Below are 17,847 nucleotides of genomic sequence, written 5' to 3' on the forward strand. Positions count from 1 at the left end.
ATTCAAAACTTGATGTCACAATAAGAAAAAATTATCTCTCTTCCTAACTTGTGCGTCACAAGTGAAAGGAGAAGGCAATAATGTATTAATTCGAGAAACTATTTATTATTTATTACGCACAAAGTATATACAATCGATTGAGATACAGTGAACAAAAGCGAGAAATAAAACTATTAATTGCATGTTTAAGTAATTTGCTTTAACTTTTAAATGAAAAATAATACGTATATCTGCCTGATGAGGTTCAGATTTCTTGAAATAAAATGAAAGTTGCAATCAAATAGATTGGTTTCTCCTCGTTAACAACATGTTGTAAATGTTGTGAATGCCATGAATTATTGTACTAGAGGTTTAAAACAGATAGGTAAAAAGCAGCATTTAGGAGTACTTTATTTTGTACAAGAATGCTTTCTTACACAACCTATTTTTTATAAAATTATCAGAGATCTTCTTTCATTAAGTCTTGGTGAAAATTTACTCTCACTATGCTACGCAAATACATTAATTATTTATTCACTGGCAACAAATGTTCACTTAACATTAGATTGTTCTATTCCCGTTCCAATACTGGATGTACGGGGTAACTCTTTTACTTTTGATTCTAAGTGAGAATCTTTGTTATCAACCTCTAAATTTTTTTTATGCTCGTCCATTGGATCTTCGCCATCTTCCAAATCCTCCAAAGATCCTCCTCTCTTTCCATATAATGCTGGATATTGTACCATGCATGTTTGCATGGTTTTAAATGCATTGTAACAGTCTGAACCTTTCGGTTCTGCAGTTGAGTAATGGAAACAAGAAAAGGCCTCACGGAATTCCAAACCACATGGTCCAGTAGCCATACCTCCCAAACATGGACAATTCCAATTAATTTCTCCGCTGGATAATAAGAGACCAGGACTTGGTTCTGGTTCTGGAAGTTCTATTTTACTAGGCGTTGCATGATCTTCCTTTGAAGCAAAGATTATAGTATCTTTACCTTCTTTGTGAATGAATGGCATCATTAACTAATTCATAAAAATGCAAAAGGCAAAGATATGAACTTGTTCTTTAAAAAAGAAAATAGAAATATATAATGTTGAATTTTTCCAACTTCAATTTGTTCTAAATCTTTGTACTTTAATGTTGATAATTCCGACTATTTGCACTAAATGATAATAAATTTGCCGAAGCACGATGAATAGCATAGATGCAAGTATGCCCTTCGTATTTTCCAGCTACGACTAAAGCTGCCCGAAGACGTACATAACAATCATCAGTGCACCTTAGAACACATCTGTGTTCCTTTGAATCAAATTTTAGGATATCTATGGTACCCTTGGTTCCTTCTTCGCCGAACAATTGTTTTATTGATTGAAGAATGTTCTTCTTTAGATAGACCTCTGTGATTTCAAGACTAGGGCTATCTGGCAGTATTCTACAAATAAAAAAACATATTCTGAGTATACAGATTTTTCCTTATAAATGTAAAGTATAGTCACTGAAGTTATGAATAGAAGGACAAATCGCATAAACATCTACAAATTACAAATGAAAAATTATTTCATCAGATTGCACAGTAAACGAATATAATTAAATCACAAAAGTAAAAAATGTAAATCATGAATGAAATAGAATACATTTTCTTAAAATAAGATAGCTAACTGTATTTTCAAAACGCATGTACTTAATTAACTCATATTTAACTTTTTACTGCAATCTTTATTCATATAGATTATATCACTCTCGAAATCTAGGTTAGGTTATATGTGTAAAGATAAAGATCTTAAAAACTGATTGAATGTACTAACAGAGAAACGTCTAAATAATACATAGTACACACAACACTAACTCCCGACTCACATTTGATATCTACGAATTTAAAACAGCACTTCTGAAGAGGTTCCGTATAAATACTGCGGCACTTCATTCATGCCTTTCCATCAAAGCTAGAACAACGCATTGTGCGAAAAATAGATGGCGCTATCAGTCGGTGACATCGCAATTTTTAACTTTAAGTACTGTATTTTATTATCAGTGTCTGATTTTTTATGATACATTGTCATGCGTTAATTTTCAATCGGAACTATAGTAATAAGAAAAGTATACTATCTTGAAAATTATTATCTAGAAATACTTATAGGGGAATTATTGAAAGAACGATATAACTGACTATAAACGTTATCCAATGAAATGATTGGATTCCTAGGAAATGTCTTAATGCGATTGCTAGTTATAAAATGGTTATACAAATTCAAGGTAGTCGATAAACTAGCCTTTATCCTGTGAAATTCTGCAAGACATTAGGGTGGATAAAGAATTTGTCGACATAAACCTAAAGCGTCTTATATATCAATAGTTAACCCTCATTCTACCTTTAAAATCTTGTCAACTAAAAATTTTAAATCTTAATTTTTAATCACTTAATGACTTATAAGGTAGTACGTATTCGTTTTCTTTTATAAAATGGTAATTTACTACATATTTCCCAATTAATAACTTTCTAATACATTTAACAATGATTTCGGTAAATTCTTTAATGCGTCAGTATCTTTAAATAATAACAAACGAAATTAAAAAATAATTACATCGAGAGTTTAGGAAATTATTTTAACTGGACTCGAAAGCGCAACTTCTTCGCGCAAGGTCAATGCTAATGTCAATAGCCAAGGTTAAAAGCGGTTACAAAGAGAACTTTGAACTTTCACTGAAAGTAGCTACATTTTTATGACATTTCAGTAGTTTCCTGATTGTAAAAAAAGTGAAGTTATCTTGTTCATTTTTTTCTTTCTCTATCTTTTACCGTATCATGGGATTATATTGCTGATATCGGAGGAGAAAAAAAAACGATCGTGCATTGTGACGTTGAACCCTAATATCGATTGAGACATGAAAGAAGAACGGAAGTACATTAGATTTCGTACTTGCTGTAACATTTACGCTTCTCTTTTGACACTCGGAACATCTGTCCTCCTTTTCTTCAATACCGACTGATTTTGACAAATTCAGGGATACATTCGAATGTGCGATCTGCGAAAGAATTGATGCTTAGGTTACCTGGAGCATTATTCGAGTCTCTGAGCAATTGCGAATCCAGCGACTGGGCTATCCAAGACCCTTGTGCTTATCCTTTTCACTGTTCCATGTGGGTCCTGTATACAAGGCCTCCCCATTGGCGTAACGCGAAGAGAATAGGATTAGAGCATTATCCATAAATCAGCCATACAGGTCAAAAATTTTTGTTTCATGGCACAAACCTGAAAAATCTTTTTATCATTGGGACCGTCATTACGCTATAATGGTCATGGGATTTTCATTATTTCATGCGGACTATTTATATAGGCGCTAATCCAATGATGTAGAAGGGTGGAAGCACTCTCGTAGAGTGTTTCATTATTTCAAAATATTTTAAGAATGGATAGACTTTCTCGTTTCTCCATAAACTTCTAGGATACCTGGCGAAAATTTCCAAGTAAAAGAATACTTTTTACTCGGCGAAGAAATGGATAAGTCAAGCAAAGAATGGTACATATACGATGGCCGGAATGTGTGGCGTAGCAACTTGCGGTGCGCTAAAAGGAAATCGCAGGAACATGTGAAAATTTACAACTCGAAAATATCGATGCGCTTTACGTGGTTACGCTCTCTGGCCATCTTTCTAGCCCCATTGCAGTCGAAGATGCAATCAAACCGGACTTCTTTTATTTAAGGAGACGATCGATGATGCGATGCTTGAAACACGCGCGCGTGTGCATCAAAAACCCTGAGCTTTAATTTCGTTCGTACATAACGTATCAATTGTGAAAAAGCATGTATACATGGAACGCATAAAGATACGCTCGTATAACGCGTATCATATACAACTACATAAGTCCTACATTTGCCAGCGCGATAATGAAATTTTTTAAATGACAACATTTTACGTTTTATTGGTCACAAGTGATTCGATAGATTTTATGAGGAAATTTATGGAAGTTTTGGAAAATACGTTTCGCGATACGCGTCTGTGAAACGTTGCAGAATAATCTACAATTCCCCCTTAGCGGCTATAATTTCGTATCGAGTTCGATAGAAACGTGTCATCGAATACAATAGAAGACTAATGACGTCACGGCAACTATACTACGGAAAGTGGTGTATTCGCCGGAATGTCATGAATAACAAAGAATCGTAAAGTCATCGTATTTATACGGCTGTATTTAATCGCGGACTCGTCGATACTTTCAAAAAAAAAAAAAAAAATAAAAAAAAAAGTAGAAAAAGAAGAAAGCATTCGCAACGAAATATTTCACGCGCGATGGAACATTATCGGGCGAGGCTCTCACTGAAAAACAATGCATGGTATCAGACCGAAGGAATGTTAAATAGAATGAAACGTCATGACAAAAATAATGGCAACAAAAGGTTGAAATTGCACCAGGAAGCGTGGTTCCTGTACTTCATTGTGACTGCCCGGGGTCGCACACCTTCTGTATGCAAGTTTATTCAGTTCGAACGGGAGGTTACGCGCTCAAAGGTTAAAAGATCTTGCACCTACCGTGCGTAAACGCTTTTAAAATACACGTGATATACCATGCGACATTTCTTTTTTCTTTCCTTTTTTTTACGACGTGGCAAATCGTAATTCAATGTCCGGACTACCGGGATGGCGCATAATTTATTTGATGAGCGCGTGCGCGTTACGCAATCCATCGAGAATGAGGAAAACGGAAGAAGACAGCAAGATGCAACGAAAATAAGAACATTCCTCATGATCATTAAACTCCGTACCTACACGAGCCGCCGATGGGACTGGTTCTCCTTGACGATACCGCACGCGTCATATTGCCGTTAGTGAAATCTGTCGATTCAGTTCTCTGAAAATCACTGTTACAAACGATCTCCCCTTCTTTCTGTTGCCTTCCAGTTTCACGATAGGCGACAAGCGACAACACAAGCGTGTCTTTCTTTCGCACCCTACACGCTGTGTCACCGTAGGAGTCCAAGAACCACGATGGACAAGGAGTCATTTCACTGCAGATATTTTGCACAGCCAAACTCGATTAGCTTGTGTATAAAGTGGAAATAAGATGGAACTAGAAATGAATAGTAGTAGAAGTTGTTTTAACATGAAATATAAATATATTTGGGTGGTATTGTACAGTCAGTGATTCGTTCGTATATACAGAATTATGTACATGCCGAACAGTACGTTCTCGAATACTCTGCGCGTAATCTCACACATGCATACATTTGACGAATCGGTCGACCCACACGTGTTTTTTTTTTCTGAAATAGCCATCTATTCACTCGGATCCACACATCCATCTCATCCATTTCTTGGATCCGCAAATCTCTCTCTCTCTCTCTCTCTTTCTCTCTCTCTCTCACTCGCGCGCGCGCTCTAGATTTTCTTTTTTTTTTATTATCCTGTGTTTTATAAGCCCAACGGTATTTCCTTTGGCGGTCGTTTACAATTTCAACGTTGCGATTAATTAGGACGTCGGCCGCCGGACAATTCCTTTCTACGAGTACACTGGCGCCTTTTTGCGAGCTTTTTATCGCTTGATTTCCTTTTTCTCAGTCTAAGGTCAACCTAAGCGGATTTTTTTGATCATTTACTGTCGTTACTTCATGACTTTTTTTCTTCTTTACGTAACTCGTCTTTTTTTATCTTTAGCCTGCAATTTGTTATCATTTATTTACTGTTACAGAACTACTTGTTACTTGTATTTTTATTTTTATTTTTTTTACTTTTTAGTCCGCGTTACAAACCACAACGAGGTATCGTTACTTTAGACTTCATGACTACAGTTAAGAGAATAAGCGTAGAAATGTATCACACTAGAGACTTGTACATTATCTTAAATGCGTAGGTATGTTCTGTTTTTTTTTTCATTTTCTTTTTACTGATAATACAGTAGTAGTTGGTTAGCTAGCTTTACCCCCCAGAAAACGAAGATCCCGTAGTCGTTCGAGAACCGAGCAGAGGATCGTCAAACGCCGAGCGCGTCTACGACGGCAATGGCGGCGATGGATAAACAAGGCGACACACGTGGCGCGTTTAGCAAAAGGTAGACGCTCAGTGCGCACATATAAACATTTTACTCACACTCATGCATTCTCTCTCTCTCTCTCTCTCTCTCTCTCTGTTCCTCGTAAAAGCTCTCCAAAGTCCAACACACAACACCATGACGGGAAGAAATAACAGGCGCTTCGGCTCGAATTTTAACGAACGATCGAGCAAAGTAAACATACACGCGCACACACGCTGCTCTAACGAACGCTCCAGCCAACAGACACGCGGTAGGTAGTGGCTTCAGCGATCAGAAACTTTCGATTAATCACGAAATCAAGGAACTAGAAGGAGAACAATCGCTCGTTAAGTTACACGCTTTTGGTGCAAACAGTCGGAGAAACGTAGGAAGCGAACAAACGGTACGTGGGGTCCAACCGTGGCCGCGCAAAGAGAAAGACTTTGTCTCCGGCAAATCGATCGTTCGCCACGTCGATGAGCCGTATCGCGATAAAGAGAGCCATTTCTTCCTTTCTTTCTCTCCTTTTTTTTTTTTCATTCGAAGGAATGCGATCGAACCAGTGCGACACGGCTGTCTATTTGACAGAAACCCATTCCTTCGTCCTTCTTTAAAATCGAAGGGGGGAAGGAAAAATGTCGGTTCTTGAAGATGAAAAAGAAGGATAGAGGAAGAAGGTATAGGTAGTAAAAATAGGAGAAGGAAGAGAGAAATAACAGGGAGAAACGTCGCGGAGGCTGTCAAACGGAAGAGGCACACGGTATGGTATCGATTGGCCGGAGAGGCAGGCCTCGGGTCGCTCCAGGGGCGTATTCAGTTGTCCCGTTTCGTGCTCGACTTTTGCGGTGGTAATTTTTGCCAGCTTGTCGCGAGTAAAGGATCGATCGTGGAGAGTTCGTCGAAGCGGAGATGGCAGACTGAGGGCGTGGTCCATCGTTTCGAATCGTTCGAACTATCCATAGATAGACAGAGTAACCTATAATATCCTGACGTCCGTGACACATGGACGTGTGTCTCTCCTCTTTATGGCCACGCGGTGCTCATTCCAGGATCGAGACTCTCCACCCTCTGATTCTTTCTTTCTTGCGCGCGTTATGGTCTATCTATCGCTTATGCCGCTATCTCCCCTCGAGTTCAACTATCGCAAGACCGCAGCAACCCCCTGGCACGACTATGTTTTCGACACAACTCCACCGTATATACCAGAGAGATTCGAGCGATTCGGTTGCAGAGACGACGATATTGCTTTTGCTGTAACGACGCGATCGAAATATCGAGAATTCGCGAGTGCAAAAAATTCACAAAGAGACGAGATAGAACGTATCGTAGAATAGGATGGAGAAAAAGAAAGAGTATCGCAGGATGGATGGATCGAGATTGAAAAAGATTCGGTAACTCGAAGCGAATTATAGGGGTAAGGAAGGAGTGGCGAGCTCGGCTGAGATCGAGCCGTGCCCCCGTATATAAACCGGGTACGCGCTGAAGCGCGTACAAAGAATAGCGTAAAATAGCGCACGTTATATTTGCCGAATCAGCTGGTGTACTCTGATATAGGAACAATTCGTGCGTCAGAGGTGGGTAGGGTCATTGTTAGATGCATACCGCGCAGCTTCTTAAGTGCTTTTCATTCGCCGGCTGACAGCACACAGTCCTCTCTACCTCTCTCTGTTCCTGCTCGAAGGCTAAGATCTGGGCCTGGTCGGAGAGAGAGATCATTCATCGAGAGAGGGGTAGACGATTTAAGAAAAATTCACGTAGAGCCGAGAAGGTGGTCCACCCACGGTGAGGCCCGCACGAGGAGCGCACATTGTAATTCGGGGTCTCGGCTGGAAGCAGAGAGAGGATCGTGGATCAAAAATGGCTTCGGGTCGGTCTTTATACAGCCGGTGCTTTCTGGCGTGCAACTACCTGCCAGAGAGCCACGGTTGGCACACGGCTCGTTCGCTCGTTCGCTGCTTCGCGTCCCTTTGCAAGCGTTTTACCTTTACCACACCACGTACCTGGCCAACCAGCCGGTCGCTCGCTAGCTCGCTCGCTCGCTCGCTCGTTCATTCGCTCGTTCACCCGTCCATCTACACGCTCCGTCGTCGTTTCTGCCCCAGTGTTCCTGGACCGGGTGTTCGGAGGGGTCCAGAGTTCCACAGAAAAAGCCTTGGGTATATCTTTACGAGCGGAGCCATAAAAGCCGTAGGAGTTCGTCGGTTTCTCGATTAACTCTCGCGGGGTATGGATCGTGTTCGACCGGCTACGATCCTTATTGTCGTGTATATTCTTCAAGCCCGTATAATGCATGAACGGAAGAACTACCGTCCTTCGAAACACCCAGTCATCCCGTCATCGTCATTGTCATCGTAATCGTCATCGTCTCCGTAGTCATTGTCAGTTTCTAAAAGATGGAGCCGAGAGGACATCGATGATGATTTTGATTTCCCCAATCAAATTTTTCTCGTCTCTATTTCGTCGTTTCGCTTCTTTCCCTACCTATGTTTCAATCTCGTCGTGTCTTACCAAAATGTCTCTTTTGGTCGCGTTTTCCTATGTCCTTTTTTGTTAACCATGTCTACCTTCGAGTGGTCTCCTCGCTTATCTGAATCATCTCGTCCGCGACAACAACGAGATCTCGTCGTTTGTTTCGTAGCAGCCTCGACGATCTGCTGTACCCCTCTTCTGCCCTTCTACATTCTCTTTTCCTATTCTTTTTCCTCTTCCCTTTGCTCAGGTATCATATACATGGGATGTGTATGTGTATGTGTGTGTGTGTGTGTGCGTGTGTGTGTGCGTGCGTGCGTGTGTGTGTGTCTGTCTGTCTGCGTGTTCGTTCACATATGCTGCTATCGGTTCACAGTGAAGAACGGAAAAAAATGATTTTCCTTTCTTTCGATAAATCACGATCAATGAGGACAACGTCACCGGGTTAGATCGATACATTTCTCTAAGTTGTCCTCTGCGATCTATCCGCTCTCACATTATATTATACACACGCTCGCTCGCAATGCGCGAATAGTTTCCGTTTAAGAAAGCGCTACACACAGCGCCCTTCTTTTTCTCTCTTCGTCTTTCTCCTTCATCTCGCTGAACGCACACGTTATACGCGCTCTTTCCGATCGATCGTTATCTATATATCCCCCGTTCTTCTTCGTTTCGCTCGTTTTTCTCTGCCGCCGGACTCGTGATCGCGTAACTCTACTCGCTGGATGCGGCGATCGAGCAACTTATCTCAGCCGCGATCCCCTTTTTCTTTAATACTACATAATTATACACAGGATTAGGCGTTTCGTTATTCATTCAGTCGAAGTGTAAGTGAGGGCGCTAGCTCGTTTAATATATTAATTATTTGAGGCAGTTTACGTCATTTTGTTTAAGGCCGAGTTAATAGTAGTGAACTATGTTTTTTGAGAAGGTGTACGCACGCGTTTAAGCCGCGCCGCGCCACGCCATTCTTCGTGGCTGATTCACGGTGAACGGACAACCAGGAGGAGTATATACCACTTTGTGTCCCTGGTCTGCTGTCTTGCGAAAATCTACTGGCAATTTAATTTAATTTCGAACGGCTGATGAATACTCTTTTTCTCGTTGGGAACAGGAACCCGTCGGGGCCCCTCGCCATCGAAAGTGGCATACTTTGAGCTCTCTTATCTTTAACGGGCCTCTTTTTCTCGTTTCCTCTTTCCTTGTTGTCCGTCGAACGTGAATCGAGCTTTTATCCGGTGCGCGTCTACTGTATACGCACAAAAGTACGTTCGTATATAGTGGAGGGCGAGGCACGTTCGAGCACAGATTCTCTATTTTTCTTTCATTTCTTTCGCTTCTTTTCATCTTTCTCTTTCATTCTTTCTTTCTCTCTCTCTCTCTCCATCAAACGACGCGATGCACACGTATCTCGAGAATAAGCTTGACCGTATATTTTACGTATAGTTCGTTACGCGCGACGTAGGACAAAATATTTGATGCCAGACTTTTTTTTCTTTTTCTCGTACCCGCTTACGGAGGAAGCACGTTTTATTACAGAGTAAATATATGCCTTGTTCTCGCCGACTACAAACGCGATAAACAACCGAAGAAGAAGACTGTTTCTGCGGATCGATCGAAAGAAAAAGAAAAAATAAAAGGGAAACGGAGAAATAAGAGAGAGAAACAAAAGAAAAAACGAGAAGGAAAAGGGGTAAAGGAACACTGAACGGAGAAAATAATCGGTTCGGTGTACAAATGCATTCACTGAATGCAACGTTAAATAAAAAAATTACCGGAACGACCGCACATGCCGTGTATTATTTCCTTCGAGTTACACACGTGTCGCGTCGTGTTGAGTTGTGTGGGATTGTGTGTACTCTGGCTGTCTCGGTGGGTACGTTCACATTCGCTCTTTATAACGTAGAACCAGCGGACGCACGATGCTCTTTGAAAATATATCTTCGATCGCAACGTTCCTAACCTAATTGAACGCAACACGGTAGAATAGAGAGACCGAGGATGAAATTTCAGTGGAACGGAAAGAGATTTCGCCACCACAGAACCACGAATAACCGTGTGTTCCGTGAGAAGTGGAGAATCGTGAAATCGAACACAAAAAAAAAGGGGGCAACTGGTGATGCACGTTGTGCACGCGTATCTAGAGAGATCGAGCTGATGGCAACTTTCAACAACTGGGAGAGAAGAGGAGCGCCTCTATCGCGTTATCTCCCCTAGAAGATGCGCGCAGCCCGGAAAGTCGTTCGACGTTCCCCTTACGTAATGTTCCTAGGTTTTTTCTCAGATAGTAATAACGATAATACTTGATCGATGTAAACGGTGAATTCACCTGGGGTACGATGATATAAATGTAATACTGACACGGAAAGAAAAGTTTGTACAAGCGTTCGGCAGAAGTATGTAAACATTTTGGAATAATTGAACAGCAGAGGCACACGAGGGACAGAATACGTTACAAAAAAAAATGCGTTTGGCACACGAAACATCGTTCAAAAGTTTACTCGCATATGTTTCTCATGAATCGCGTAATCATCAACGGCGAGGCACTTTTAAGCGTCGATCCCTGATATGCGCGAGGTGAAAAGTTAAAGGCGTAACTCTTGATCGTATCAGCCTCTACTCTGCTTGACATTCGACCGTGTCTCGTCGCTGCGACGCTACAATGCCCCCCCGACCAACGGAGTTTCGTTCGTTCGCTTGCTCGTTCGCGAGGCCCCCTTTTTTTCTTCTTCTTTCGACACACCGACCGACGACAATCGAATTCTACGAGCGTACCCTTTGCATAGTAAGCGGTTCACGATAAACGGTGGAACATACGACGGAACATACAACGAAACATACGACGAATAGGAGGAGACGAGAGGAAGTTATGTATGTATATACAGGTTGATGGCAGATTACGAAGAAGCTAGAGAAATTCAATGGAAGGAGGGAAAGGAATGCTATTTCTAACCTGTCGATGTTTAACGTTTCAATATTCTATTTGAGAAAATTATCTATATAAATATTCGATCAGATCGTTCAACTTTAACTAACTAAAACATATTGTTGGAATTTTGTTGCAAGATTTGTTGATTTATAGGAATTTGCAGAAAAGCAGAAGAAAGAGTAACGCGAAAAGCTCCCGCCGTCGACGATACGTCGGACCACAGTCCAAGTAACTCTATTTAGGCCCTGTATCCGTTTAGCCTTCCCTCTACTTTGCCGCTAAGAGGATCGTTCCCTTTGAACGAGCAAAAACACCGGGGCGGAAATGCTCGGCCGAGATGGAAGGCGAAGGGTAAGTGGTGCCAGGAACGAACTCTGCTCTCGACAACCGGGTCGTCTCTGCCAACAAATTTTACCAGGAACGAAGTGACTACACACACGAAGCTGAAAATTTCTACGTGGCGTCCGTGTTTCGATTTGGAACGACATTCGAATCAGGATTCGATGCGTGAACCATTGTACCCGATGTCGATTTAACATGCTACAAGGCCGAAACGAACGTTGTGAAAATCCGTTGCTGGGGAACGAGGGATCGTACGAAAGTGGAATGCTCCGCGAGGAATAGTTTAGTGGACGTAATGTGAAATTTAAAAATAACGTTCCGACGAATTTTTTTCTCTACCCGACCGTGGAAGAGGAGCGAAAAAGACGGCTAGAAAACCGACAAACGAGCCGGTGAAACCTTTTCAAAGTCACTAGCCAACGTTTCTGCTTGCGACGCTTCCTAATTACCTGATGTCGACGTCACATTATATAACGAGTTCGACGGGGGTTTCAACGAGGCACAATAATGCCCTCCTTCCTTCCACGTCGTATAAATATCTATCAGTGGATGAAGTTTAACCCTCTGACGAGCGGGCGGCCGATCTATAACTAGCAAACGTATTTACTATCGACCCGGTTGTGTACGAAGAAGCTACGATTGCGCCTGGTCTATTTGATTCAACTACATCGAACCCTATACGTGTCGCGTCAAACGCAGTACGCGTTAGAAACGCGATGCGCACTTTCCCCTCCATCCTCATGTATAACTCCGTCGTTTTATTCAAATCAATTCCACGAATCACTTTTCGGAGAGACGTCGCACAAAAGTACGCATTTCCTACAAAAATAAACGTTCCTCCGCGAGCAGTCTTGTCAGCGCACCCTTCGAGGAACGGAGTTTAACGAATTCCGCAAAACGGTAGGGAAAACAGATCGTTAAAGACAGCCACACGCTATAACTTCGAGGGCGAGAGCTAGACACAAATTTACGAAACGAGATTTATTAGATCTATCGAGAAGCTATATAGTTTCCCGTTATCGAACGTAACAAAGTGCCTTCCGTGACTTTCATATTTTTTTTTTTTATTTCGGTATCCGACGAGTAGAACGCAGGAGGTACTTTCCATCTAATTTCCCCGAAACTCTCCTCATTTAGTCATTTTTCCAAAGCTCCGCGAGGCGCGACGAGTGGAAATTATAGGAGCCAGAGTCGCGCAGGTTCGCATTAGCGACTGTTAATCTAACGTCTATCCTATGCACATGGTCGTCAGTGTTTTCGGAGTACGAGTCGACGCATCCTGCTCCCTCCGATGCGTGCGAGCCGTCTCTCGGTTTCGTCTCTGCCGATCCCCATCTTGACCGCGCCCCCTTCGCGTCTGGTCTGGTCGCGTCCCTCGTTCTCCTCTCGTCCCGTAACCGCCCAGATCCGTTCCGTCCCGTCCCGTGTGCCGTCCCCGTCCCGTTCGTCCCATCCCGACCCGTCCCGACTCGTCGTCTCGTTTCGCCTCGTCTCGCTTCGTCTCGCTTCGCCACGGCTCGCCCGTACCGCCGGTGCGGTCGTGCGGTCACGTTGATCGATCGTTACCGTGTAACGAAATACGGTCCCCGTCCGTTTCTCCTTGAGCGCGCTCTTTGAAAAGGGCGCAGGACAAAAAAGAAGAAATCCTGCCCCGGCTCGGACCTCGAGTTTCTAGAGATGTTCCCGACGAGAAACCGACAGAGACGGAGAAAAAGACAAAGAGAGGGCCGCGGAGGAACGAATAACGCTAGAGAAAGACGGGGAACAGAGTCATTCGTGGTGGTGAAAGGGCGAGAGGGACGTTCCGCTAGAGAAGGATAACTGCAATCGCGGCACACCGCCGTTTCCTGTGTGCGCTTGCATCGCGAAATGAAAAGCAGAATCGAGAAAAACTAGTACTGTACATATGGTCTATTTGGCAAAGATGCGCTTGCACCCTGTTGGGTAACGTTCGTTCGTGAGGTTGCGTTCGGGTTTTGGCACTTGCGATTGCGATGATTGTCGATCCGGTTTGGGTATATCTGTAAGCGGAGAAGACAGATGGTCGAAGCGAGGATGTTGTAAAGCTTAGAGGCAAAATATCGGCAAGGAAAGTTGTAACTATGAATCGCGTAAATCGTTAGAAAAAATATCTAATGTTATAAGTACATACATAAGGGAATCGATCGTAAACCTTAAAAATACTATTGTCCATCTATGTATTCGCGATCCGCTGGTATTTGAGAGCCGATGATGGGAAAAAGAGCGAAAGGGCCGCCGCCACGGCGGTGGTATACAACGAGAGACGACCGCGTGTACATGATGTTTGCCCGGCGAAGAAAGGCATCCGACTTTCAGGAATTTACGCGAAGAAAACTCATGGTCTCTATGTCTGAAAGCGTGCGCCGGTTAAAAATACAAAGGGCCTAAGCAAATGGATTTTTATACCTGAACATAATGTACACGTATCGCAGGTGGATGAAATCGCTCGATGCGTATAGACGGACGACCATTTCAGTTGCTGGTACTTCCCTCCATCTGTCCCTGGCTCGAACGTATATCTGTGTGTGACGGTGATAGTAGTGATGATGGTGTGTATGCGTCGTGTGTTTATTCTGTGGGTTTCTGCTCGTCCGTTCGTCCGGCCACCCGCACACTGCTGCCAACAACGAAGAGCACGGCACGTACGGTCGTTGCGTCGACGACGATACGTACATAGACGTATATACGTATGCATACAGATCCATGTATATACAGTGGAATATACACGTAGATAGAAGTAGCGTGTACGTCGCAGAGATAGATGTATCCCGAGTGTACTAGGCAGAGTTTAGACCAACCCGTATGCTCTTTAACGAGTATGGAAGATAAGTCGTACAATAGGGAAGAGAGAGCACACAGCTTTGCAGCCGGATTAGGTGAATAAATGAACGGTGGTGGCAACGGGGTCGGTCTCGAACGGGTTAACGTTGGTGCTGCTGCCGATGCCGGTGGACACCTAACTCTGCGGCAAAAGCGCATGATAACCGGGCGTTTCGTAAAAACCGGCTGCCTGGAGGGCGTGTAGCGAGGTCGCGTGATGCCTGTGTATCGTACTCGCGTATACGCTGGAAACGCCGCTGGAGGAAACACCGCTGGAAGCACCGATCGACGTCGAGGAGGAAGAAGAGGACGAGGAAGATGAGGAAGAAGCCTGCTGACCAACGTGTGACGCTGTACGTGACAGTAACGTCGCCGACGGCCGTCTATACGGGTGATGCCCGACAACCGAGGCCGTCGCTGCTCGCAGATGACTCGACGAATTCGAACTCGCGTTATACGTCTGTTGATACGTCTGCCGTAGAATGCCAGAGATCGACGTGGCCGTCGGCGTCACTGACGAGGAGGAACTTCGGTCGCTTTGGTGAGGTTGATGATGAAGTTGATGAGTCGTTCGATGTTGCTGTGTCGCTTGCTGCTGTGGTTGTTGCTGCTGCCGATGCTGATGATTGTGAGCGCGCATCGCGCGAAAGTAGTGCTGATAAATACCTGATATGACTGCTTTTTCATCAGCAGAAATCAGTTCGGTTCCGGAGGAGGTCGACGTAACCGAACTAGCTTGCTGCTGCTGCTGCTGCGGTTGCTGTTGACCGTGATGGGGGTGAGCGTGAGGACGATGATGATGATGGTGAGTTTGTTGCTGTTGCTGCGGCGGAGGCGGCTGCGGCGGTTGTTGTTGCTGCGGATGATGACGTCTTTGTTGTTGTTGTTGTTGGGAGAGAGTCGCGGCGGCGTTTAGAGCCGCACGATACGAAGCTGCCATGGCCGCGGCGGACATTTGACCGGTTGTAGAAACTAAATTCGATCCGGAATCGGCTGTTGAGACAACGGCTGCGGTTGCCGATAAGACAGCCGCAGCTGCGGCGACAGCAGAACTCGAAGATGACACGGTCGAAGTAGAAACGGCGACAACCGTAGACGACGATGCGACAACGGACGCAGTGGAGGACACCGACGCGGAGACTGTGGCCGCGTTGGCAACGACTGCGGCGGCTGATGCACTTCGCCTGCTGCTTCGCCTAGAGGATGAAATCGGCGCGTTCGCTGGCGGTGGTAGATTGTTGACAAAAGGACTTCTCCTCTCGCGTTCAGCGCGTCGGTAGTAGCACGGGTGTATCATAAGAAGGGGTTCGCCTCCTCCAGGTGGTGGTTTTGCCTGGCTGGGTAGCTCATACTCCACGCTGCAATCGACGTGGAGCGGTTGCGAGTAGTCCTTGTAGTCCTTGTAGGTGGTGACCGCAACCGCAGCGGCTGCCGCCGCGGCCGTCGCTGCGGCCGTCGCGGCCGCAACAGCTGCCGCGGTCGCGGTGGCGGCGGCCGGATTCGAATTCGTGCTGGAGCCGACGTTAGCGGCAGCAGCAGCAGCAGCAGCGGCGGTGGTGGTGTCGATAATGCTGGTCGATGCGGCCGGTAGGACGGTTTGCTGTCCGGTTGGGCCCGTCGCAGCAGCCGTGGCAGCCGCGGCGCCGCCGCCGCCGGTAGACCCGCCGGCGATTCCATGATGGTGATGGTGATGGTGATGATGATGGTGGTGGTGATGGTGATGACCGTGTCCATGCATAGCGGCACCTACCACCACTTCCTTTTCGTAGCAGGCAGCGGCCATGTTGGAAACCTCCTACTATCCAGGCTTCCGTCGCCGAACCGTCCCTTCTTGCACGCCCGCTGACCAACGACCCACCTCGAACGCTAGGCTCTCATTTCGTGGGATCCTCGTGATTATTCTCCCCGATGACGACCACGATCCTTTGCTCTCCGTCTCGCCCAGCGTTGAGATTACCCGATCTTTTGTTACACAGCCGGAGACGCGAGTTCGCGATCCTCCGGCACTTTTTTCTTTTCCTTCCTTTCCTCAGCTAACCCTCTTCTTTTCTTTCTTCTTCTTCCTCCTCTTCTTTCCTAGACTTCCCTTCTCGCTTTGTTTTCTATCTCCTTTCGAATCGCATTTACCTGTGCGACTGTCTTAATGATTATAGCAGTCCTCGCTGTTACAGACATACCTTGAAACGAGGCGAGAAAGAATGGTTACGGTTCATCGCAGTGAAAGAGGGTTGCCTTTTCCAGGGGTTGGACCAATCAGCTATTATATCCAACACCGAGGAAAGCCCTCGAGGCAGAAGCCCGCAATGTACAGCAATGAAACGGTTATTGCATATTTCGAGAAAGGGAAGGGAAAAAGAGTCCTAGGTAAAGAGCTTACAAGCGACTATAAATTCAAACACTACCGGCCCTGACTCGTTTGACACCGGCTTCCTTGCAACATCGACCTTTCCCTTTTATAATCTTTTGTTTCTCGATGTATTTGTCTTCGATCTTTCGTCCCTACCTCCAAATTATTCCGTTTTTTTAATAAATGCGTATTTTATCCTCCCCTTTCCTTGCAATCTCTTGTTACATAGGATTAATCTACTTCACTTTGTCACAAGCCGTTTGTATGTGTCATTCCGGTTGCTACATCTGTGTATTGTGTTTCCATTTAAATGATGTCATATTTTCACTTTAATGAATTTCCTCTTCGCACGTTTTCGTTGATAAAGCTTTAAACCACGTTCGTGAGAACGCTAAACCGAATGGTGTATCAGACTCAGTAATACGGCTTAGACGTGATCCGGCTGGGCGTAACGTTTCGTTCGGTCGTTCGTTTCGGCAAGGCTGAAACACCCTAATACGCCGACGTCGTTTCGCAAATCTATCATGGACTTACATGTTCCATTTTTTACTCGGATTATCTGTCTTTCTTACACACAGCACACACAGCGGCACAAAGGAATATTCGACGACAGAGAACACGTTCAGGCTTCTTCAAAGGGGTACGCCATTGCTGCGCGTGTGTCAATTCGTCCGGCGTATCGGTTACTAGTACACACGCGGAGACTGCGCCTATGAACACTAATACATATACCGTACGCGATATATACATAAACTGCACAGCGTAGTAAGTGTAACTCGATTGTCTCGTACAGACTGCCGAGCTGCGACTGAAAGCCAAGTCCTGTCGAACCCTCGTGTCGGCTCGCCACATTTTGCAACGCCATCTTCCTTGCGTTGCTTCCTTCTTACTCATTCGATTCTGCTTCCTCGTCTACACCGTGTGGT

General features: G+C 44.7%; 3 protein-coding genes across 5 annotated transcripts; all 3 read right to left on the reverse strand.

Annotated features, from left to right (window-relative positions):
* Positions 1–89: 89 nt before the first annotated feature.
* On the reverse strand, positions 90–1,004 carry LOC143302385 (mitochondrial intermembrane space import and assembly protein 40-B). The gene has a single exon (XM_076624280.1). It carries the CDS (start codon positions 1,002–1,004, stop codon positions 531–533), a length of 474 nt encoding a protein of 157 aa, XP_076480395.1. The 3' UTR covers positions 90–530.
* Positions 1,005–1,119: 115 nt separating this feature from the next.
* LOC117157545 (ribonuclease P protein subunit p14-like) lies at positions 1,120–1,980 on the reverse strand. 2 transcript variants are annotated; one of them, XM_033335638.2, is made up of 2 exons: positions 1,791–1,980; positions 1,120–1,417 (listed from the first exon to the last, which is right to left on the reverse strand). In XM_033335638.2, the coding sequence occupies exons 1-2, from the start codon at positions 1,907–1,909 to the stop codon at positions 1,120–1,122; spliced, it is 417 nt and encodes a 138-aa protein (XP_033191529.1). In that variant the 5' UTR covers positions 1,910–1,980. The 2 variants fall into 2 exon arrangements, 1 of the variants encoding a protein (XP_033191529.1); XR_013060069.1 differs by having other exon boundaries at positions 1,280–1,417; positions 1,843–1,939.
* A 3,097-nt stretch (positions 1,981–5,077) lies between these two features.
* Positions 5,078–17,765, reverse strand: LOC117157541 (uncharacterized). 2 transcript variants are annotated; one of them, XM_076624176.1, is made up of 2 exons: positions 14,161–17,765; positions 5,078–14,104 (listed from the first exon to the last, which is right to left on the reverse strand). In XM_076624176.1, exon 1 carries the CDS (start codon positions 16,355–16,357, stop codon positions 14,711–14,713), a length of 1,647 nt encoding a protein of 548 aa, XP_076480291.1. In that variant the 5' UTR covers positions 16,358–17,765; the 3' UTR covers positions 5,078–14,104; positions 14,161–14,710. The 2 variants fall into 2 exon arrangements, with proteins under 2 accessions (XP_076480291.1, XP_033191514.2); XM_033335623.2 differs by having other exon boundaries at positions 5,078–7,819; positions 7,994–17,765.
* Between the last annotated feature and the right edge of the window lie 82 nt (positions 17,766–17,847).

Source organism: Bombus vancouverensis, chromosome 14 (genome assembly GCF_051014615.1).
Source record: "Bombus vancouverensis nearcticus chromosome 14, iyBomVanc1_principal, whole genome shotgun sequence".
Lineage (NCBI taxonomy): Eukaryota > Metazoa > Arthropoda > Insecta > Hymenoptera > Apidae > Bombus > Bombus vancouverensis.

Excerpts from the sequence above, each read along its gene's own strand:
- LOC143302385 (XM_076624280.1), bottom strand. The coding sequence starts at position 1,004 with ATGATGCCATTCATTCACAAAGAAGGTAAAGATACTATAATCTTTGCT.
- LOC117157545 (XM_033335638.2), bottom strand. The coding sequence starts at position 1,909 with ATGAAGTGCCGCAGTATTTATACGGAACCTCTTCAGAAGTGCTGTTTT. Across the intron at positions 1,418-1,790 it reads TATTATTTAGACGTTTCTCT|AATACTGCCAGATAGCCCTA; the intron begins GTTAGTACATTC and ends TTTTATTTGTAG.
- LOC117157541 (XM_076624176.1), bottom strand. The coding sequence starts at position 16,357 with ATGGCCGCTGCCTGCTACGAAAAGGAAGTGGTGGTAGGTGCCGCTATG.